This window comes from Rhincodon typus, chromosome 13, assembly GCF_021869965.1.
Source record: "Rhincodon typus isolate 14 chromosome 13, sRhiTyp1.1, whole genome shotgun sequence".
Lineage (NCBI taxonomy): Eukaryota > Metazoa > Chordata > Chondrichthyes > Orectolobiformes > Rhincodontidae > Rhincodon > Rhincodon typus.
In genome coordinates, this window is record NC_063344.1 from 42,235,881 (window position 1) to 42,261,387 (window position 25,507).

The 25,507-nt window shown below is 39.4% G+C and overlaps 1 protein-coding gene across 1 annotated transcript in view; it reads left to right on the plus strand.

Annotated features, from left to right (window-relative positions):
- Nucleotides 1-3,334, plus strand: part of golim4a (golgi integral membrane protein 4a) — a 99,360-nt gene extending 96,026 nt beyond the window's left edge. The window contains exon 14 of the mRNA XM_048604582.1: nt 175-3,334. Within this exon, the coding sequence (XP_048460539.1) occupies nt 175-333 (159 nt within the window). The 3' untranslated portion in view covers nt 334-3,334. The remainder of the gene's footprint in view (nt 1-174) is intronic.
- Nucleotides 3,335-25,507: the final 22,173 nt, after the last annotated feature.

The following is a 25,507-nucleotide window of genomic DNA, read 5'->3' on the forward strand; positions in this document are numbered from 1 at the left end:
ATGACAATATTGTCATTTCTCATGGTTATGTTTAGTCATGTGTGAGCTGGGTCTATTTGTAGAAAGGACAGTTAAGATTTTCACGTGTGTCTGCATTATGCGTCCTGTCAAATTGTATTGTGTATTTAAAAAAAAAATGTTTTCTTAGTGGTTTGTGATCTTTCTATTTTGTAGGTCGATGAGAAAGAAGGAGATGCTAACAAGCAAGAAGAGGCAGTAGCTGATGAAGCTAATCAGGAGGGGGAGAAAGAAGATGAAAATTATGAAGAGGAGGAAGAAGATGATGACCGGGATGACCCTGCTGCAAGGACAAATCGCCGGGCAGAGATGTGACATTCTTACAGTTAACTTTATAATGATTTTGTTTCATTATCTAAGTTGATTTATTTGACCCACAATATTCTAAAGGAACTTTCACATAAAGACATATAATACATTTTCCAGGTTATTTTAAAATTGGACATATTTAAAACAATGTATTAAAATGCTTCAAAGACATCTGCTTCCTGATTGTTTGTTTGTAATTTATAATAAGTTCAATGTGAAAGAGTCCGCAAAAGTTCATAGAACAATTTTTTGAGTTGTAAAATGTTCAGTCATATTTGTTTGAGGCATTTTGTAACTCTTTTGAAAATAATTTTATCAATGCAAAATCAATTATAACTTAAACAATTCTTGAACATGTCTGAACCTATTTTCTAATGAGTGATATTTATCATTATGATTAGATGTTAATTTGTCAACATAACTAATCATGTAATAAGCACTGCTGTTATGCACTGCACACAGTGGGTAGCTTGTGACTTTGAGCAAAATTGTAAAATGAGGCGAGAGCAGTCACCTACATTTTACACCCCTCCTGATTTTGGTTTCCATTAACTCAAATCACCCATTTTATACTTTTGCTTGAAGTCAAAAATCTATCTGACCGTGCTTATCGAAGTTAAATCAGAGCATTTAGCTTTGTTCTCCGCTTCATAACAAAATGTACTTCATAAAGAACTATTCTTCATGCAGTAGTTAGTAATTTATCCAGTGTTACCAAACCCAACTTCATTATGTTATTAAGTAATATTCTGTTCAAAGGATATTGAGCAATATTTTTTTCTGTGTAATAGGAGGTTCAATACAGAAATAATCCATTTATGTTCAAGGATTTACTGTTTCTATTTGTCTTTTTGTTTTCTGGAAGAAAATTGTATTTAAAACTGCTTTAAAACTTATTGCTTTGAAATGACAATCAAAAGTTTTAAAAAAAAAGTAAAAAACCCATGAAGAGAGAAACTGAAAAAAAATTTTGGTTTGGTTATTCTGTATAGGTCCTTAACTTTCATCTTGTTTCTGAGCAAGTAAATTGGTGCAATTTAAATGTAATACTTCATTTGGGAGTTTGTAAGTTATGAGAATAAATGAGTATATGAAGAACCATATAGTACCTGATCCATGAGGCGCACCAATCTGCACATTTAGTATGGTGCTGAAATTTTAATAATTGTAATGCATAAAAATTTAAAGCTTTAAAATTAAGTACATAAGTCTTTAAGGCTTCTTTAATATCAAGGTGGCAGAAAGTTCCATAAAAGCAAACAGTTAGATTTTTCTATAGGATTGCTAATTATGTGGTGCATATGATCAACTAATACTTGTTCAAATAAGCAAACAAACGTTGATTTTTGATATCAAATTTACATGTACAATGGAATAGTTATGAGTACATTGTATTAATACATCTACAAGGCATTAGACCTAACGTTCACATGTTTATGCTTTACACGAACCTCCTCTCATTTCCATCTATCCTAGTCAATAATAGTTCTATTCTTTTCTTTTCTCTGACCTGTGTTTATCTAGTTTCTCTTAGATGCATCAATGCAATTCGCTTCTACTACAACCTATGGTTGTGACTACCCCCCATTTTAGTCACTGTCTATGTAAAGAAGTTCCTCCTGAATTCATGCCGGACTTATTATCTATCTTAAATATATGTTTTCCATTTCTGGTTGATCCCACAGTGGAGACATCTATAAGTCTACCCTGTAAAATGAAAGGCCTCCAACAGGCGTCAGGTTTCCATTTTCTAAGGAAAGAATCTCCAACCTGTTCAACCTTTTCTTGCTGGAATAAGCTGTCTATTCTTGTGTCTCCCAATAATTTGTTTTATTGCATTTGCTCCAGTGCCTTTATTTTCCATACAATATTGAGACATGAACAGTTCAGACTACCTTGTGTAATCTAACCAAGATTGTATGGAAGCTTAACGTAACTCATGTGCTTTTAGTTCTAGTCTGCCAGAAAATAATCCGGGTGCTTATTTACTAATTTGTGGCCTTGTTGAACAATATCATTACATATAGTGATTTAAGTATCCGCACCCCAAAACTCTTTGCTATTCTACCCCATTGGACGTTTACTTGTGAAAGAGTATATAATCTCTTTATTCTTCCTGTGACAAAAAAACTTACCTTATATTTAGCTATATTGAAGTTCAGTTGCCAATTGCACACTCATTCTAGGAGATTATTAGTGCCTTCCTGTATTTTGTTGTTGTCCCTCTCTGAATTTATTACACACCCCAATTCAATATCTTCCGCTAGTTTTTAAATTAGGTTTCCAATTTTTAAGCCTAGAGTAGTTCATTGCAAATGTTGATTATTAGGGTCCCTTAACTGGTCCTCACGAAAATACCACTTTCCACTTTTTGCTAGTCTGAATAATTATGTTGAACCCCTTTGCCTGCATTGTCACCAGCATGTTATCCATTCTGATACTTGTGGTTTTATTTGTGAGTCAACAAAACGGTATGTTGTTGAAGGCCTTGTCTTCCTTTTCTGTTACTTTTTTCAAGTAATTCTATGAAGTTGGTACTGTATGTTCATACCTTAGGAATTCCAGGGTCTTACATTTTAAGTTTCTAGATGTTTTTTCTAGCCTTTCTTTGAGTAAGGATTCCATCATCTTTCCTACGAATGAGTTAAGCTAAAATAGTCCTTTGGACATGTTTTATTGCCTTTTCTAACAAGCAAAATGGATTTAAATCAATTTTAAAGTAAAATGATAATGACATGTTATCAATTTTCTTGGAGTAACTAAAGAGAACATTTTGTTTGAGATGTTAATTTACTTTAAGAACACAATAGAGCAGTTATTGTTCTGTTGTAATATGCAGGAAGATTAAAATTTCTGACTGGTATTCACATTTGTTTGGTTGGCTACATTATTTTTATATTGCTTGAACACTTTTTAAATAATTGTAATACCAGCTTTTTAATATGTTACCAAAGTGTATAATGTTATAAGAAGCAAAATTTTCTACTAAACACAAGCATATATTACATTCATGTGTTGCTTTTAATGCTTTTTATAATGGGGTCTAGGGTGACTATGCAATTACTTTGGAGAATAGGTTTTGCCAGTATTTGTTGTCAGCAATTTTCATGTCGACAAGTATATCATGAGAGCTTCTATTCACTATTAGTGTAAAGTGTATATTATGTAAATACTAATGCTGATCAACAAAACTTAAAGACCATATCATAAAATACTATGATTTCTAAAGGATGTTAAGTGATTATGTGAAATTATTGGCCATTATTAAACTGTGTGATTGTTCAATGCTTTGTATTATGTATATTTTGTTATTGATGCATAATATCATGAATTTTCATTCTTTTGTGGGTTATGTTTTCTGAAATGATCTTAGACACAAGCGTTGGAACAACAGGTATTTTTGGAAGGTGATTGTAAAAGAAACTTCTTTTTTCACATTATGGATATCCACACATTGAGTCACTTCCATTGCTCAGACTGGGGTCATGAAATCATGAAATCTCAGCTTATTGCTGTGCGAGTTCAGACTGTTGCCATTATACCTCAGAATATCAGTTCTCAAAGGGGCTTTCAAGAGTCCCTTAATTCGTTCTGTATTCTGTACACAGATAGAAAAATTGACCAAGTGTCCTACATTCCCTGCAAGATTAAACACCCAATTAACATCTATGAAAACTAATTAAGAACTATTGCTTTTAGTTAATGCAAAGGGGAGGCAATGGCCTAGTCGTATTATCACTGGACTGTTAATCCAGAGACCCAGATAGCATTCTGGGGACCCAGGTTTGAATCCCGCCACGGCAGATGGTGGAATTTGAATTCAGTAAATATCTGGAATTAAGAATCTAATGATGACCATGAATCTATTGTTGATTGTCAGGAAAAAACCCATCTGGTTCAATAATGTCCTTTAGGGAAGGAAACTGCCATCTTTACCTGGTCTGGCCTACATGTGACTCTCAACTGCCATCTGGGCAATTAGGGATGGGCAATAAATGCTGCCTAGCCAGCGATACCCTCATCCTGTAAATGAATAAAAAAATATATTAACAGTCACATTTTGTTTTTGTGTGAATGATCAAATGTAAAGTTTGTGGGAGTGCGGCTGTCTGATGTTCCATTCTGTTTTTATGTGCAATTCACTTTTACCTCTAGCGAATTCAATTTACGTGCCAAGGAAATGTCATGATGCAGTGGTTAAACTGGTGTTTCCTGTTAGTGACTGAAACGTCTCCCTAATACACAGAAACCATGGCAAGAAATTAGCCATGTGTTGTCAAAACAATTTGTCGCAGTTAGTCTGTCCTCTAAGAACTGATGTTAACGCCACATTGTGCCGTGAGACCTTTCGCCGAAATGATCAATAAGCGAGTGTAAGGTAAGAAGGTAAACTTGTTTTTAGCCATAAAATCGTAGTTAGTACTATAACAGTAGCTGTTATTAGAAATGATCTTCCAGACTTTGCCATAGCTGGTGAATGGTATTATGTGTAAATACTGGCATAAAGACTGCTTGTATTCAGAAAATAAAAATTAAATGTAAATGTTAAGACATACAATTTACTTAAAAGAGTGAAAATATAATTTAAATGTATGCCTAACGTTTTGGGAGAAAAAGTAAGGAAAAACTAAATGGTACAATTTTAGAGATTATTCAGTAACAGTGAGACCTGGAGATTCTTGACTTTATAAATGGAGGCAGAGAGTACAAAGACAAAGAAGTTATACTAAATCTCTATAAATCAATGTTTAGGTGTTACCTAGATTATTATACATGATTTTGGCACTACAGTTTAGAAATTTTTTATAAGAACTACTCTTTGGAAGGATGTCAAGGCAATGGTAGAATTCAGAGGAGACCTACCAGCACGATAGCACGAATAAAAGACTTTGATTACATGGAAAACATAAAGAAGCTGGTACTGTTCTCTTTAAAGCACAGAAGGTTAAGGAAGGGAAATTTGATTGAGGAGCTCAAAATTATGAGAGATATTGTTAGAGTAAATAAGGAGAAACTGTTTCCACTACAGGAGTGTTGGTAACCAGAGGACAGAGCCTTAAGATAATTGATAAATGAATTAGAAAAGAGACATTTTATGCAGCAGGTTTTTATGATTAGGAGAAGTAGATGAATTAAACAGAGTCAGCAGTAATTTCCAAAAGAGAATTGGGTTTATGCTGGAGAAAGGCGGATTCAAAGGGCTAGATGAAAGTGCAAGGAGTGAGACCTGGAGTTGGGATCTGGAATATTCTATCTGAAAAGTGAAATCCTCAGCGGTGACTTTGGATCCCATGAAGTCTCATAGCATCATGTGGAACATGGACAACAAAAACATCTGCTTATTGCTGCTCTCCCGCTGTAGTTGATGACCTGTTCTTCCAGATTAAACACTGGCATGGACCTGATGGGCAGAATGACCTCCTGTGCTATGATAGCTATGACTATAATTTTTTAAAAAATGCAGTGAATGTAGCAGTAGCTGCTTGGACTGTTGGTGGGATTTCAGTGTCCATCACAAGTAAGGGCTGAGTAGCGCCACTTTGACCAAACTGCTCAAATCTGAAGTAACCAACAAGAAGGAGAATCTTACTTGGCCTCACCCTTGCCAATCCACTTGTCGCAAATTAATCTGCTCAAGACAGTATTAGTAGGAATAATCACTGCACAATGGGGACAAAGTCCCATCTTCACACTGGGGATACTGTCCAATATATGGTGTGGCACTAGAGCATGGTACATTGGATAGATATAGGTAAGATCAAGCAACTCAGAAGTAGGCATCCATGTGGTAGCCATCAGCAACTGCACAATTGTATTCTGCATATCCCTCATTGCACTGTTAACACCACATTTGGGGATCAACCCAAGTTCAATGAGCAGTGTAGGAGAGCATGCCAGAAATGGTATGAGTATTGTGACAGGGTGTGGAAGGGTGATACAGCTCCCCGGCTTTTTAAGCTTTTTTTGGCTGCATCGAAGATTTAAAATTTTTTTAGTGTTAATATCACACTTCAATTAAAACATAGTACTGGTTAAAATTAAGGTGCCAATTACAAAATTTTCTTGAATGACGGATGGAGGAATTGTTTTACTTAAACCCCAGGTGAATAATAAAATGCAACGTCAAACACACAGAAGCACAGTTTCAGAGTTTAAAAAGTCAAGTGCATGTTTGAAAAAGGGAAAATCAAGAATGTGTAGTTTAAAGACTAAGTCCTCAGGCTCTTTAAGGATTAGGTCTAAACCAGATTAATTAAAATCTTGTAACCTCAGCAGTCTTAAGATTTGTAGATATCCGAGACTACTCAATGTTCCTTCAACTTGCATTACAACCAGATGCTGTTTTCCCAGTGACTGAGAGAAACATGAGTGAGAAAATGAGATCTCCAGTTCTGTAGCACAGATTAATGTCCCCACCTCTCTCTTTCCCTAAAAGCTGTTGCCTGAAGTACAGTTCATTTGTGTATTCCTATTTCTAGCCTCTTTTTTGTTCTTTTTCCAAACTGGATAATCTGCAGTTGACTTTCATCAGAATGTGCGAAGCTTCCAGAAAGGTGGTTATTAAACGGGAAATACAGACCTGAATGACTGATTTCAGTCTTGGTGGCATGTTAATTTCTGTTCAGACCGAGTCTTGTTTATTGATGGCTGAATGAATTGGCTGAACTTGTGCCTGTGATCACTAGCCATTTAAAATCTGTGGTTTTTTTTTATTGAAACAACATTCCACAATAATAAAGGTGATGGGAATTGATTGTCCCTTTACACTATTATCATAACACCACTCCACGCATGAAACAAAAATGAATAATATTTCTCCCTTTAGTTGTGGTGAGCATTCTGTCATAAGATTGATATGAAATAACAATATGAAATTTGGGATGACAACACACTGATTCTACATTCTCTCTTTCTCCTACCCTGGCTTCAAAACTTGTTTTGGGAAAGGCTGTCAGACTTGTTTCCTCAATTGGGCCTTTTTGAATCTTAAACCTTCACCATTCAGTTCCATAATCTATTTACCAGAGTCAGACATTTTTACAGATTTGATTTCCATGATGTCAGTGGGTGGAGGTCTGATGTCTGCCTCCTGTAAGGAATCTAGACTTGAATCCTGCATTACATTCTCATTGAACTTCACATTATACCAATTGAATCACTTGAGGTTTGAAACTTGATGTTTACCTTGGATGTCTAGTGGGTAACTCTGTTTTCATCTCACTGGGATGTCCCTGGTGCTCATATTTACTGTGGGGTGTGGAACAGGAATAAGGCCTTTAGCTTGTCAAGCTTGCTCCACCATTTAAGATGATCATGCTGACCAGAAACTTCAATGTCTTTTATCCATGTTATCCTCATAACCCTTTACGCCATTGATATTCAGAAATATATAAATCTTTACTTTAAATGTTTAAAGACTAGCTTCCATAGCCCTCTGTAGATGAGTATTCCAAATATTCACAATCCTCTAAGTAAACAAAAAATCCCATCTCAGTCTTAAATATCATCCCCCTTTCAATGTTGTCCCTGGTTCTAGACTCCTCAGCTATGGGAAACATCTTTATTGCATCTATTCTTGTATGTCCCTCAAGGTATTTTGTTTGTTTCAATGAGATCGCCGCTCATTCTTCAATGCTAGAGAATAAAGGCGTAGTTGCCCAGACATATCTTCGTAGGATAGTCCCACCGTCCTGGGACTATCTTTGGTGAACTCCCTCTTATACAATAATATCTTTTCTGAGGTAAGGAAACCAAATGTGCACATAATACTCTAGGTGTGGTCTAACAAAGCTTCTGTACAATAGAGGTTAACATTCCATTAAGCTACCCAATAGTTTGCTACATCTGCATATTAGCCTTAAGTGATTTATTGACGAGGACACCAAAACCCTTCAGACATCTACATTTTCTAACCTCTTGTCATTTAAGAAATACGCTGCACATCTGTTCATCCTACCAAAGTGAATAACATCACATTTTCTCCCCCCCCTCCATATTACAGCAGTATTGTTCTTGCCAAATCATTAAAATTGCTGAAATTCTCCTGAAGCTGCTTTACATTTTTCTTGCAACATACATTTTAACTTAGCTTTGCATTATCCATAAATTTGAAAATATTGCATTTGGTCCCCAACTCCAAATCATTGATATATATTATGAACAGCTGGGACTCAAGTACTGATCTTTGTACTACCCCCACTAATAACAGTTGGATAACATGAGAATCTTTTTTATTCATTTCTGAGATGTGGGTGCCACTGGCTGGCTAGCATTTACTGCCCGTCCCTAGGAGCTATTGAGAAGGTGATGGTGAGCTGCCTTCTTGAACTGCTGCAAACCACCTGCTGTGGGTTGACCCATAATGCCCTTGGGAAGGGAATTCCAGGATTATGATCAAGCAACAATGAAGGAATGGTGATGAATTTCTAAGTCAGGATGGTGAGTGGCTTGGAGGTGGTGTTCCTGTATATCTGCTGCCCTTGTCCTGCTAGATGGAAGTGGTTGTTGTTTGGAAGGTGCTGTGTGAGGATCTTTGGTGAATTTCTGCAGTGCACCCTGTAGATAGTACACACTGCTGCTAGTGAGCGTCAGTGGTAGAGGGATGCATACTAGTGAGTGTAATGCCAATCAAGTGAACTGCTTTGACCTGGATATTGTCAAGCTTCTTGAGTGTTGTTGGGGCTGCACTCATCCAGGCAAGTGGGGAGTATTCCATCACACTCCTGACTTGTGCCTTGTAGATGGTGGACAGGCTGTGGGGAGTCAGGAGGTGAGTTACTCGCCGCAGTATTCCTAGCTTCTGACCTGCTCTTGTAGCCACTGTGTTTATGTGGTGAATCCAGTTGAGTTTCTGGTCAATGATAACTCCCAGGATGTTGATAGTGGGGGATTCAGTGATGGTAACACCATTGAATGTCAAGGGGCGGTGGTTAGATTGTCTCTTGTTCATGATGGTCATAGTCTGACATTTGTGTGGTGCCACTTATCAGCCCAAGCCTGGATATTGTCCAGAATTTGTTGCATTTGAACATGGACTGCTTCAGTATCTGAAGAGTCATGAATGGCGCTGAACATTGTGCAATCATCAGCGAACACCCACACTTCTGACCTTATGATGGAGGGAAGACCATTGATGAAGCAGCTGAAGATGTTTGGGCCGAGGACACTACCCTGAAGAACTCATGCAGAACTCTGGAGCTGAGATGACTGACCTCCAACAACCAGAACCATCCTCCTATGCATCAAGTATGACTCCAACCACCGAAGAGTTTGTCCCCTGATACCCATTGATTCCAGTTTTGCTAGGGCTCCGTGATGCCACACCCAGTCAAATGCAGCCTTGATGTCAAGGGTTGTCACTGTCACCTCACCTCTAGAATTGAGCTGTTTTGCCCATGTTTAAACTGAGGCTGTAATGAGGTCAGGAGCTGAGTGGCCCTGGTGAAACCCAAACTGGGCATCAGTGAGCAAGTTATCACTGAAAAGGTGCTGCTTGATAGCACTGTTGATGACATCGTCCATCAATTTAATGATGATTGAGAGTATACTGATGGGGCGTTAAATGACCCATTTATTCCTACTCTCCTGTATCAGACAGTTGGTTAATTTTTAATCCACACCAACATATTACCTCCTATCCCATGTGTTTTAATTTTGTTAATCTCCTGTGGGGAATCTTGTCAAAAGCCTTCTGAAAATCCCAATATACTACATGCATCCCACTCCCCTTTATTAATTTTGTTAGTAATGTCTAATTTCTGTACAACTGATGTAAGGCTATCTGGTCTGTAGTTGCCTGCATTCTCTCTGACTCCCTTCTTATATAGTGCGGAGCATTTGCGAGCTTGCAGTCCTCAGTAATCCATCCGGAATCTATAGAAATTTCGAAGATAACTACCAAGCTACCTCTTTCAACACAGGGATATACATGATCACTAAGGTTTTGGAGTAGATCTGTAGCTCAGGTTGTGGGTGTTGAGTACACCGAAAAGCCACACACACAGACCAAGTATTGGACTTCAATAGTAACCATCCCAGCACACACAAACGAAGCTGCGTGCGAACACTATTTAAAAGGGCAATAACACACTGCAGCAACATGGAACTACGTCAAGAGGAGGAGGAAAAGCTCTTACAAGTGTTCAAGGATAATGGATATCCAAAGAACTGGGTCAGGAGATGCCTACAGGAACAGCCTCAGAAAGATTCTACACGCCCCGACACACTCATCACACTACCCTACATCAGGAACACGTCAGAACTCACCAAGAATCCTACGACCGCTAGGCATCAGAGTGGCACACAAGCCCACATCAACCCTACAACAAGTGCTCAGCCAAACTAAAGACCCACTCCCCGCCATGGACAGGACCAATATCATCTACAAGATCCCCTGCAGAGACTGCGAGAAACACTGCATTGGACAAACAGGAAGGAAACTAACAACAAGAGTACATGAACACCAACTGGCTACAAAAAGACACGACCCATATTCACTCATCTCAATCCACATGGACAAGGAGAACCACGACTTCGACTGGGACAACACAAAGATCCTGGGACAGGCTAGGCAGAGACAAGCACGAGAATTCCTGGAAGCATGGCACTCCAGGAAGCATGCTATTAATAAACACATTGAACTCGACCCCATAAACATTCCACTACGGAGGAAACCTGGAAGTGAGGCAATCCATTGCAACGGACCCCAGAGTTTAAAAACCAGAAAACACACCGACGCTTCATCAGAGGCTGCACTGAGGATGTTACCAAGCAGGGTAACGAAATGTCTGCGGAACAACAAACCAGCTCGGCGAGCCAACCAACTTCAATATACACGATCAGGCACCAGGGACTCAACAACTTTCAGGCCCATTAATTTCTCAAGTGCAACCTTTTTACTGATGCTAATTCCTTTCAACTCCTCATTCTCACTAGTCATTTGGACCTCTAACTGTGGGTGATTTATTAGACCTTCCACAGTGAAAACATATATAAACGCTTATTTTTTCTGCTATTTCTCTACTCACCATTAAAATTCTCCTGACTCTGCCTGTTACAGGCCCACATTCATTTTAGCCAAACATTTTATTTTTATGTGCTTCTAGAAGCTTTTACAATCTATTTTTTATGTTTTTGCTAAATTGTATTCGTATTATATTCTGCACTTCATTGTCGGTTTCTTGGTCTTACTTTGTATTCTGAAAACTTCCCAATTCCCAGATTAACTACTATTTCTGGTAACATTATAAGCTTTTCTGTTTAATCTTATATAATCCTTAACTTCCTTTCTCAGCCACAGCTAACTCATCTTTTTTGAATAAATGAAAGCTTGCTGAAAACCATGGACAAGTTCTTCAAAGGCTAACCATTGACTACAGTCATGCCCTTTACAATATTTCCCCAGTCCACCATAGCCAGTTTGTGCCTCATGCATTTACAATTTCCCTTATTCAAACTTAACAACATTGCTTCAGATTTAAGCATCTCACTATCAAACTTAATGTAAAATTCTATCATATTGTGGTCACTAATCCCTAAAAATTCTTCCACAACAAGATTATTAATTACCCCGTTTTCATTATATCATCTAAAGACTAAGATCTAAATTATTCAGCCCTCTAATTGGCTTCTCAACACACTGTTCTAGAAAATTATCCTTTTCCAGAAACTTGTTTTCCACAGTTTTATATTGCTCAATTGATTTATCCAGGTTTTACACAGTTTTATGTCACCTGTGGTAATTGTATTGTTCATGCTACATGCTTCTGTCATCTATTGATTAATACCTTGTCCCTTACTACCCCAACAGTTTGCTGGCCTATAAGTAACTCCAAACAAAGTTTGCTACCTCTTGCTGTTCTTAGCTCCTCACCAATTCCAGACATTGTTCTTCTAATCTGTGATTCTCCCTTCTAATGTACTGATCCCATCCCTTATTATCAGTTCAACTGCACTTCCTTTTCCCTCTTGTCTGCCCTTCCTAAATGTTGAATATCCTTGAATATCGTATATATTAGTGGATATACTGGTGGTCAGTTTTCAAGGTCCTGTAGACTCTGGAACAGTTTGTAAGTATTGGAAGTTATCTAATGTACACCTCACTATTAAATAAAAAAGGAGGTAGACAGAAAACACGGAATTGTAGATAGAGTAGCCTGACAAAGATAGTGGGGGAAATGCTACAGTCCATTGTAAAAGATTTAATAACAGAGCATTTAGGAAACATTGACAGGTTCCAAGAGTCAGCATGAAACTTTTCAAGGATGTAACTAGAAGTATTGATTAGGAGGAACCAGTGGATGTGGTTTTCAGTAAGCTTCCACATAAGAGATTAGCATGTAACATTAAAGCACATGGGATTAGAGGTCATGTACTGGAGTGGGTAGAGAACTGGTTGACAGACAGGAATCAAAGACCAGGAATAAATAGGTCATTTTTGGAGTGGTAGGCATTAAACACTGAAATATTGCAGCAATCAGTGCTTGGACCCCAGCTATTCACAATACAGGTAGTTTTCCTATAACATGATAGTTGCATTCTTGCATGACTGCACACTTCAGAAAATCACCATAGAAAATGGTGTTATAGGGAAATCGCTATAGAAAATAGCTATAGCTGTACAGCAGAAAGTTCGTGTTATCCAACAGGGTCCATTGTTCATCAATTGCGATACAGCCAATTCGCGTTAACAAAACATGCATCTGTACTATCTGTACCTATTAACAATAGATGACAGAACTAAATATCTCTCGCTTGCAAGCAACACAATGGTGGATGGAAAGGTGAGCTGTGAGGAGGATGCAGAGATGTTTATGTATGATTTGGACAAGTTGAGTGAGTGGGCAAACATAGACCTTGTCAGTGGGAAATGCTAATCTCCCTCTCTAGCTATGAAGCAGTTAGTAGTAAGGAACTCCTGACTACCCTGGTTAACTGTTATACTTGAGCAGACACTGACCAGTTTATTTACTGATAGTTTCATAAGCTAGCTAAACCTGTGGTCAAATGATTACACTAGCCATCTTCAGTCAGTGATTTCCTTTTTGAAAAACTATTTTAATCCACTTTAGATCCAAGGTATTAAAAATCAGAGAATGGAAATCAGAAAATGATAACCCGATTTTTATCACTATCATTACACAAGGTAACACAAGGCATATATAAAAATTCAGTCTGCAGTTACAGTGCAGAACTACTCACTAAACAATGAGTACAGCATACAATAGACAGTACAGAGCCTAAGTACTGATACAAATGCTATTATCCAAAAAATTCCAGATGTTAAGAACGGGACTGATTAAAATAGCTTAAGGAACTTAAATTTGCTCTTTGGAAGAACTCAATTAAAATTCTCAAAATTAAAGATGAAGTTATTCCAAACAACTTGGATAGTATCATGAATATGGACATTAACCATTCTTATTATAGGAGCTCTATCTTTTAAGGCAGTGCAATTAATTTTCCGTCATCTTTGAATTGTAATTTAAGGTATCCACTGACTTCCTTCATTTCTAATTCTGTGCAATTTTTAAGATGAACTTTGAGCATTTAATTTCTTATGCTGCCATCCTGTTGTAATCACCTTTCTTGAATAACCATACTTAAAAATACAAACATTCTGCATTCACAATTTCAATAAAATTTGAATAAAGATATAGAAGTGGTTAATTCTTCACTGCTTTTAACCTGAAAACTCTAACTTAGAATTAATAAATAGACAAAATACCATGCAAAATCAAATAGATTAATCTTCTGTACACAGAAAGAGGAGTTCAAGGTAAAAAAATTGATCATTCTGGTTAAGATGATCATATTTTTCTGCATTAAAATGAAAACCTTAAAATTAAGCATATTATTGCAAAATATTTATCATATGTTGAAAATTTGGGAGACCTCAGGTATAGAGAATAAGGACAAGCAAACCTTTTTTTTCTGTTGTCAAAGCAAATGCTGACATTCGTGTTTTCATTTTTTAAAGGATTTCGCTGTGGCCTTGATCTGTCCAAATTATTTGACAAAGTCCACATGCATGTCACAATGGATATGAATGACACAACAAGGTAAATTATGTAAATGATTATCACTTGTCAAAAGTTAAGTTTCTCTTAAATAGTATTGCAGTTCCCTGTTAAACACAAGAAGTACTGAGTAAGATATGGGATAGAGAAGATAATTTTGGGAGGTTAACTGTGAGCATGCAGTATTCTGAAAAAAAGGCATATTTTAATAATTCATTATTGTAGAAATGTTGTGAAATTGGCTTCTCTAACCCCAGTACAAAAAGCCAAAAGTCCTAAATTGGCTCTGCCTGTGTGAGCAGTGCTGCAGGCTGAAAGCATTTGTGTGCTATTAATATAATGGGAGGTCATTGGTGGTGTTGGTCAGTATTTCCAGCTGATTTTGATACATCTTTCTGAAAATGGACCACACAGTTTCAGTGAATAGTCTGCTAATAACTCCAAACTGACCATGTATTCAACTATACAAAGGATCTCCATTGATGCATTTTAAAGACTCAGTAAACCACTTTGCTGCTGGGTCACTTGTAATTTACTTTACTTCCTTTTGCAGCAAAGTTGGTGTAAGGACTATGTTCTCCACTTGAAAGTCTGTTGGTGAGTTTTCAATCCATTCAGGGAGGCCAGAGAATTTGGCCACCCAAGTTGAAAAATCAGTGCAGGGGCTGTGCAAACGGCACCTCTGTCTGTAACAGGATCAACAAATTGGAAAACTGCAGTAAAGGGAAGCTCTGCATAGAGGGCGGAAGAGGAGAACACTCCACACAAGGCCCTATTCATCATGAGTTTCTGTCCTTGGATCAATGCCAGGTTCAAAAGGAAGGTATCACAAAACTGTGCCATCTACCTCCGCTCACAACTTACGGCAGAGTGAAAATGGCACTGTCAGTGATCAACAAGACCATATAGGCTTAAACCTCCTACAACTGTTCTTCCTAGGCAGTAGCTGGCTACATAGCCAACTTTTCAAGTATGCCATCATTTCATACAATAAGGAGGTGATAGAGTTCCTATCTGCTAAAAAAAATATAATTACTTTATGCTCTCTTTAAAGAGAGAGAAGGCCTGTATATATGTATATGTATGTGGCATGTGGCTTTGTCAGGATTTGTGAGATTTCTTGTGGTGTGTGATTCCGTCAACATAGGGCATGTGGTGGCATGAGATCCCAAGGTCAACAAACAGAGGTATACAAGCCACAAGGGCTGTAATTGCATCAACATGCAGTTTTTGTGCAACCATGCTTAGTGCATCATGCTTATGAATACAGGTCATTCAGCAGCAACAGTGATGCATGCAGTCTGCTAATCCCACGATCTTCAGCCCATCCAAGAAGAACAAGAGCCTGCTGGGAAACAGCTGTCCAATGAACGTGTGGCTGCTTAATCATCCCAAACCTGTACCATCCCTTCCAACCACCACTACCCCACTGCTATCATCAAGGACACACAAGCATCGTGGGCATATACTGAAGGTCCCAGAACCACAGGAAGGATTGTGGAGCAGAGCATCAGTGTGCTCAAGTAACATTTTCACTGACTGAGTTATTTGAGATCTTAGGAAAACATATGTATTTATGGACTAGAAGGAACTGGTATATGGGACTGTTTCACTTTTACTGAGTTGAAAGGGATTTATCATGTGACTTTTTGGAAATAAAACATCAAAATGTCAAAGAGAAAATGGTTTATTCAATGTTTACAAAGTATCAAATCATTGTAGAATGAGTAACAAAAGCAGACATTGCTGGAAAAGCTCAGCAGGTCTGGCAGCATCTGTGAAGAAAAATCAGAGTTATCGTTTTGGGTCCAGTGACCCTTCCTCTGAGCTTTTCTAGGAACTTCTGTTTTAGTTTCTGATTTACAGCATCTGCAGTTCTTTCGGTTTTTTGTAGAATGAGTGTCCAGCGGAGTTTTTATGAAGAAGTTAGATGGTTTATGACTTAATTGTTGGATAAATTGACTTAGAAAAATTCCTATAACTCTGCTGAAGCAGCAGGCTCCAAACTAAAGTTGCTTTTTCAGTACACACCTAGGTGTAGCAGTTCTGGGGGAGCCTGCGAGGAAAGGCTGTGCTATCTATCTCTCAGACCATAAGAGAAAAATCTTTAAAGCAAATCCAACTAAAATACTCTTTCTCTCTCAGTGAAGTAGTTTGTAAAAGACCTGATAAAAATTAAAGTATCAGGACTCCTAACTATTTCCCATATGAATGTGAAATCGGGTTTGAAGATCTTCCATCATTCTGCAACTGTCAGCAACAGATCTGGTCAACAGGTAATCAAAGGAACTGTGAGAAATCAAACCATTATATCTCCTGCATTTGAACCCTGGCTTCAAGAATGTTAATCCTTTCATTGCCTTTTCTTTTCAAAACCACAATACGTCCGCAGAGCTGTAACATCTTGTCTCCTCTGTATGAATGTGTTTGTGGGGTGAATTAAAGGTATATAGTTTAATTCTGCCTCGTATCTTAGTTAGTGATCTGTTTTGCCAGTCACTTAAAGAATAAATTCATTTCTAATAATCAAGTTATGTTTGAATTTTTTGAAGAAATCTGGTGAAGGCCTCTTTTGTTCCGGACAGCAGTAATAAAGAGAAATAATTTGACCGTATTAATGACTAAATAAAATGTTTAAACTTTTAATATGGCTCATGAAGTAGTTGGGCTTACCAGCACACTCCTCCCATCACAGTTGAAACAGAAAGAAGCTGCCCATTCACTGTTTCTAAGTTTGTATTGGCCTGCTCCAAGTTGTATGAAATGCCTGCTGTCGCATTGGAGCTGGTTTCCATGCTGTTCCTTGTAAGTGACAAGGGGATGTCTGGTAGGCCTTCCAAATCATTAAGTAGCATGGTGCATATCTTTAGTGGTGCTATCCTGTAAGTTGCCCTATCAAAGTCCTTGTCTGGGTCTCGTAGTGAAATTCATTTCTGACATCACCCTGGTTGGCCTGGCCAGTTACAGTCCACTCATACCCAGTAACTCATCATGTGCATGACGAGGATGAAGAAGAAATAGTGAAGTGCATAAGGCAATAACATACCATCCTCTTGCATGCTTTCAGCCATGCTGAATGTTATAGTCTCTGTCACAGCCAGGCCCATGTTGCACACCACCAGCTCTTCCATTAGGCTTGGGATGAGATGGTTTTGTTTTGCCCTCATTTATCGTGGTCAAAGGGAGAATGCAGAATATTGGTATTGTGTTGCTCTATTTAGTTTGATATTCCTGCCTTAGCTGAATAGCTGGAGGCTATGAGAGGTGGGTGCAAGGCTGTCATTAGTAGAATATGTGCATTGGTGATTGTTAGACATGATGGAAGTGGTCTTGTGTTGGAAGGTCCTATTTAAGGAGCCTTGGTGAGTTTCTGCAGTGCATCTTATAGATGGTACTACTGGTGCTACTGGGAACAAAAAACAGAAGTTACTGGAAAAGCTCAGCAGATCTGGCAGCATCTGTGAAGAAAAAAATCAGAATTAACGTTTCGGGTCTGGTGACCCTTCCTCAGAACTGTTACTGGGGATCAGTGGTGGAGGAAGTGGATGTTTGTGGATGTGGTGCCAATCAAGCGGGCTGCTTTGCCCTGAACGGTGTCAAGCCTCTTGTGTGTTGTCAGAATCATCTGGGCAAGTGGGGAGTATTCTGTCACACTCCTGACTTACATGAAAGTCAGAATTGGTATCTGGTGACTACAGCTCGCAACTTGCTTCTCTGTGTATTCATGTGATGGTAGTGTCTATAAAATCCTTGCATGTCCCATAGGCACATTCCTCTTCCGCCCTTCATCCCTGCAACTGGACATTGCCAAATCACCAGCTTTACCATATCATCATTCCTACTTTCTGACCAACTCACGCATCACATTTTGCAGATCCAAAATGAAGTGAAATATTAAATAGAGTGTCCAATAGGCATCACTGGCAGTCATATAAAACATAAACTTGAACCTGAGTTTAACCATTCTTGCTCAGAAAGATCCTGTGAATGGAGTAGAACATTAGGTGAGTTGGGAATCAAGCCCCCAATCTAAACCTGCCCCATTATTGTTGGATTAGCTTAAAATTGGAAGCTACAACCCATTGGTTGGAAGGATTTGAAGAAGGTGTCCACCTTCAAGGATGTGGAAGGTAAGCAAGGAGGATTGTCATCAATTAGCACTTGTTACTTCCAATGATTTACACTTTACTCTGCCAAGGAATAACATAGGCATGGACCTCAATGAGTTATTTTATGACTTTGGATTCATGGGCCACTGAGGATATTGAACTTCCTTACAAGCGTGGACTGGTGAGTTAATAAAATAAATCATTGCACAAGCTAGTTTAGATGGACTGGCAGATTCTGCCACCAGACCATGGTTTAAAAGTCACCACAGTCTTGCCAGACTGTAGAGCTGCTCTCTCATTAGAGAGTGATGACTGGTGGTGGTTTAACCTGAGGGTCACCAGACCTCGGGTGAGTGTAGAGGTTGAGAAGGAGAGTCTTTCATGGTAACCTCAGTTGCTGCAGGAATTAAACCCATGCTGTTGGTATCACTTTGCATTAGCAAACCAACCATCCAGCCCACTGAGCTAAACCAACCCCAACCAGGTTGTCTTGCTTTTCAAATATCTATTGACCTTTTTCAATAGAGATAAGAATCAGAAATATTTAAGGTCTTCACATTCACCATCTGCCATTTTATATCATCATTTAAAGTCCAAGGCATAAGCCCTGAATAATTTTAAATCTCCAAGATGAATTGGTTTTTATTAAGCAGAAAAACATCAAAATGTGGACAGTATTCAGCTGTACTACAGCGATTGGAATTTGCCAGATGATGGACAAACTTTGGTAGTTGCTCTGTTAGTGCTAATAAAATGATTATACCTTCAATTTGGCAACCAGTACAAACATTCAGAGCAAACTAAACCTATACCTTAATATCTAAGAATTATCAATATATTTTGATAAATGTGTGAGTAGAGCTTTAGAAATGTTGACCTTTCTCAGGCTAAAGTAACACTTTTAAATCCAGTGGAAAGCATGAATTTTTCTTGAGCTATTTGAGTCACCTCGCTGGTAATGAGTTTTAGAGGTTTAAATGTTTGTTTCTCTTTGAATAATTGTAACCATGTTTTTTTTTTCTTCACAGACATGGCAGTGAGTTTTTTAAGGCAGCTCACACAAACGACACCATCAGTATGAAAGCCTTATTGACAAGTGAAGATTTTGACCCTTACGTTCGAGGTATATCCTTCAGAATTAGAAGTTTAATTTCTCTTGACTAAGTAGCTTTTATTTTGCCTTTCTTCTCCTTGAACTTACTAGACAAGAAGCTGGTGAGATATCCATGTGTAACTGTTTGCCAGTGACATTTCTCTGCTGCCACTGAACAGATGCATCAGTGTAGTCCAGATTAACAGATCCATGCATGGTCGTTCAATTATGTCCTATATAAACTCATCTAGGGTAATGTAGTTTGAAGTCTCAACTCAGATTACAATCTCACTTTATGGAGCATCATAGGAAATCTTTTTCATCACTTTGTCCCACGGGTTTGACAGGGTCAGCTGCTGACTTTTCTTCCTTACGTTTCCTTGCAGCAATCACCAATTGAGGATTTAAACTAGCCTGACAGGGGGGTGGGAACCAATGCAAAGGTGAATGGACTGAAAGGGAACTAGAGAATACGGCCAGTAAGACTCAAAGGAAGAGCAGGCAGGGTGTGGTTGCTATATTAAAGCGGGTCTGGTGGACTGAAGTGTTTCAATGTAAGAAGTGTAACAGGTAAAGCAGATGAATTTAGAGCTTGGATTAGTAGTTGGAATTATGATATTGTTGCTATTACAGAGACTTGGTTAAGGGAGGAACAGGATTGGCAGCTTAACATTCCAGGTGTTTCAGGTGGGATAGAGGGGAATATAAAAGGGGTGGGGGAGTTGCACTACTTGTTAAGGAGAATATCACAGCTGTACTGCAGGAGGACACCTTGGATGGCTCATACAGCGAGGCAGTATGGGTAGAGCTCAGGAACAGGAAGGGTGCAATCACAATGTTTGAGGTATACTACAGGCCTCTCAACAGCTGGCGGGAGATAGAAGAACAGATATGTAGGCAGATTTTGGCAAGATGTAAAAGTAACAGGGTTGCTGTTATGGGTGATTTTAACTTCCCATATATTGACTGAGATTCACTTAGTGCTAGGGGCTCGGATGGGGCAGAGTTTGTAAGGAGCATCCAGGAGGACTTCTTGAAACAGTATGTAGATAGTCCAACTCGGAAAGGGGCCATACTGGACCTAGAATTGGGAAATGAGCCTGGCCAGGTGGTCGACGTCTCAGTAGGAGAGCAGCTCGGGAACAATGATCACAATTCAGTAAGCTTTAAGGTACTGATGGATAAAGATAGGTGTAGTTGTCAGGTGAAGGTGCTCAACTGGGGGAAGGCTAATTACAACAATATTAGGCAGGAACTGAAGAGTGTAGACTGGAGGCAGATGTTTGAGGGCAAATCAACATATGGTATGTGGGAGGCTTTTAAGTGTAAGTTGCTGGGAACTCAGGACCGGCACGTTCCTTTAAGGATGAAGGATAAGTATGGCAAGTTTGGGGAACATTGGACAACAAGAGATATTGTGAGTCTAATCAAAAAGAAAAAGGAAGCATTTATCAAGGCCAAGAGACTGGGAACACTCGAAGCAAGGGTGGAATACAACGAAAGTCGAAAGAAACTTAAGCAAGGAGTTAGGAGGGTTAAAAGGGGTCATGTAAAGTCATTGGCAAACAGGATTAAGGAAAGTCCCAAGGCTTTTTATACATATATAAAGAGCAAGAGGGTTGGCCCACTCAAGGACAGGGAAGGGAATTTATGTGTGGAGCCAGAGGAAATGGGCGAGGTATTAAATGAGTACTTTGCGTCAGTATTCACCATAGAGAAGGACTTGGTGGATGATGAGTCTGGGGAATGGTGTGTAGATAGTTTGGATCATGTTGAGATCAAAAGGGAGGAGGTATTGGGGTCTTGAAAAACATTAAGGTAGACAAGTCCCCAGGGCCTGTTGGGATATACCCCAGAATATTAAGAAAGGCAAGGGAGGAAATTGCTGGGGCCTTGAGGGAAATTTTTGTATCCTCACTGGCTACAGGGGAGGTCCCAGAGGATTGGAGAATAAGAACATAATAAGAACATAAGAACTAGGAGCAGGAGTAGGCCATCTGGCCCCTCGAGCCTGCCCCGCCATTTAATAAGATCATGGCTGATCTTTTTGAGACTCAGCTCCACGCACCCGCCCACTTACCATAACCCTTAATTCCTTTACTGTTCAAAAATTTATCTAGCCTTGCCTTAAAAACATTCAGCGAGGTAGCTTCAACTGCTTCACTGGGCAGGGAATTCCACAGATTCACAACCCTTTGGGTGAAGAAGTTCCTCCTGACCTCAGTCCTACATCTGCTTCCCTTTATTTTGAGGCAATGCCCTCTAGTCCTAGTTTCACCTGCTAGCGGAAACAACCTCCCTGCCTCCACTTTATCTATTCCCTTCATAATCTTATATGTTTCTATAAGATCTCCCCTCATTCTTCTGAATTCCAATGAGTGTAATCCCAGTCTACTCAATTTCTCCTCATAATCCAACCCTCTCAACTCTGGAATCAACCGAGTGAATCTCCTCTGCACCCCCTCCAGTGCTAGTATATCTCTTCTCAAGTAAGGAGACCAAAACTGCACACAGTACTCCAGGTGTGGCCTCACCAGGACTCTATACAGCTGCAGCATAGCCTCCCTGTTTTTAACCTCCATCCCTCGAGCAATGGCAGACAAAATTCCATTTGCCTTTTTAATCACCTGCTGCACCTGCAATCCTACTTTTAGCGATTCATGCACAAGGACACCCAAGTCCCTCTGCACAGCAGCGTGCTGCAATTTTTTACCATTTAAAACATAGTCCATTTTGCTGTTATTCCTACCAAAATGGATGACCTCACACTTATCAACATTGTACTCCATCTGCCAGACCTTTGCCCACCCACTTAGACTATCTATATCCCTCTGCAGACTTTCAGTGTCTTCTGCACACTTTGCTCTACCACTCACCTTAGTGTCATCTGCAAATTTTGACATACCACACTTAGTCCCCAACTCCAAATCATCTGTGTAAATTGTAAACAATTGAGGTCCCAACACTGATCCCTGAGGCACACCACTAGCCACTGACCGCCAACCAGAAAATCACCCATTTACCCCTACTCTTTGCTTTCTACTGGTCAACCAATCCTCTACCCATGCCAACACATTACCTGTAATACTGTGCAACTTTATCTTATGTAGCAGCCTTTGGTGTGGCACCTTGTCAAATGCCTTCTGGAAATCCAGATACACCACATCCACAGGTTCCCCATTGTCCACCATGCAAGTAATGTCCTCAAAGAATTCCACCAAATTAGTTAAACATGACCTACCCTTTATGAACCCATGCTGGGTGTTCCCAATGGGACAATTTACAACCAATGTTGTTCCTTTGTTTAAGAAGGGTGGCAGGGATAATCCAGCTAATTACAGGCTGGTGAGCCTTACATCAGTGATAGGGAAATTATTGGAGAGGATTCTTCGAGCCAGGATTTATTCCCACCTGGAAATCAATGGGCGTATTAACGAGAGGCAACATGGTTTTGTGAAGAGAAGGTCATGTCTCACTAACTTGGTTGAGTTTTTTGAGGAAGTGACGAAGATGATCGATGAGAGTAGAGCAGTGGATGTTGTCTACATGGACTTCAGTAAGGCCTTTGACAAGGTCCCTCACGGCAGGCTGATACAGATGGTAAAGTCGCACAGGGTCAGAGGTGAGCTTGCAAGATGGATAAAATCTGGCTCAGTCATAGAAGACAGAGGGTAGCAGTGGAAGGGTACATTTCTGAATGGAGGGCTGTGACTAGTGGCGTTCCTCAGGAATCAGTGTTGGGACCTTTGCTGTTTGTAATATATATAAATGATTTGGAAGAGAATGTAACTGGTCTGATTAGGAAGTTTGCTGATGACACAAAGGTTGGTGGAATTGCGGATAGTGATGAGGACCATCAAAGGATACAGCTGGATATGGATCAGTTGGTAACTTGGGCACAGAGATGGCAGGTGGAGTTTAATCCAGAAAAATGTGAGGTAATGCGTTTTGGAAGGTCTAATTCAGATGGAAACTATGCTGTAATTGTCAGAACCCTTAAGAGTACTGATTGGCAGAGGGATCTGGGTGTACAGGTACACAGGTCACTGAAAGTGGCAACGCAGGTGGAGAAGGTAGTCAACAAGGCATACGGCATGCTTGCCTTCATCGGCCGGGGCATTGAGTTTAAAAATTATCAGGTAATGTTGCAGTTTTATAGAACTTTAGTTAGGCTGCATTTGGAATATTGTGTTCAGTTCTGGTTGCCACACTACCAGAAGGATATTGTGGCTTTGGAGAGGGTACAGAAAAGATTTACCAGGATGTTGCCTGGTATGGTGGGCATTAGCTATGAAGAGAAGTTGGAGAAACTTGGGTTGTTCTCACTGGAACGACAGAGGTTGAGGGGCGACCTGATAGAGGTCTACAAGATTATGAAGGGCATGGACAGAGTGGACAGTCAGAAGCTTTTTCCCAGGGTGGAAGAGTCAGTTACCAGGGGCCGTGGGTTTAAGGTGCGAGGGGCAAGGTTTGAAGGTGATGTATGAGGCAAGTTTTTTTATACAGACGGTGTTGGGTACCTGGAACTCGCTGCTGGGGGAGGTAGTGGAAGCAGGTACTATAGTGACTTTTAAAGGGCGTCTTGACAAATTTATGAATAGGGTAGGAATAGAGGGATATAGTCCCTGGAAGGGTAGGAGGTTTTAGTTGTGACGGGCAGCATGCCAGTGCAGGCTTGGAGGGCCAAAGGGCCTGTTCCTGTACTGGAAATTTCTTTGTCCTTTGTTGTTCTTTGTAATCAAAGTGTGACCTCTTTCAGAAGGATAATTGGATTTGTAACCTAGACTGTGCAATTACACAATATATTTCAGCAGGTCTGGCAGCACCTGTGAAGAAAAATCAGAGTTGATGTTTCGGGTCCGGTGACCCTTCCTCAGAACAGGACCTGAAATGTTAACTGATTTTTCTTCACAGATGCTGCCAGACCTGCTATGCTTATCCAGCAACTTCTGTTTTTGTTCCTGATTTACAGCATCTGCAGTTCTTTTGGTTTTTACACAATATATTTGCTTCTTTAGCATAGAAACCCCATTAATCTGAGATATGTACTTCAAGAATAAGAAAAAATGAAAGATAAACTTCTCATTAATCTAACTTAAACCCATGAAGTGGCAAATATCTAAATCTTTGACATTCTAAAAGGAAAACGTCCATGAATGATGAATATACACCGACGATACCATTTTTGGACGTAGAATCAATTCACCTTGACTAATGCATCACAATGAGTAGAGAGAACCTTACCCCAGTGCCATTTGTCCTGTTTAGATCAACACAGATCTCACCAACTATAATACAGCAGTTGGGATATCTGGCAGTGACTGAGATTTTCAGGTTAGGCTCAGCAGAGATATATTGCAGTGCTCTACCTTCTTCTGTAAGGATACTTACAAAGGGCAGCATTTAAAACTACTTCAGCAGTCCTGCTTATATTTTCTCTGAGGTATAACATAGTCTGCAAAACTGCCAGCCATTTTCTGTTGACTTATCAAACAAGTGCAAACATTCAAACATTTGCTAATTTGTTCAGAAAGCTAATGTTTTCACCCCCCTTGATAAATAATTTGCTTCTCAACAGGAAAGACTCTAAAATTCCCCTGACATCTAATAGCATTACTGTCACTGATACAGCCATAATCCAATTCCTGGGGTTCAACACTGTCTAGAAACTTACTGCGTCAGCCACATTAATGCCACAGGTACTAGAGAAGTACAGACACTGGGTATTCTGCAGTAAGTCACTCACCTCCAGAGTCCTTAAAGCTCATCTCTCATCTATAAGAAAATCGGGAATCTGATGGAATATTCTTCACTGAAATGAGCGTAGCTCCAATAATATACTCGGGCGGCTTGACACCATCCAGGACAAATCAACCTGCTTGTTTAGCACCAATCTAAAATCTTGAATACCCATGGTATCTATTAGTGGTAGACTTTAGCTGCAGTGGTAACAAGACATG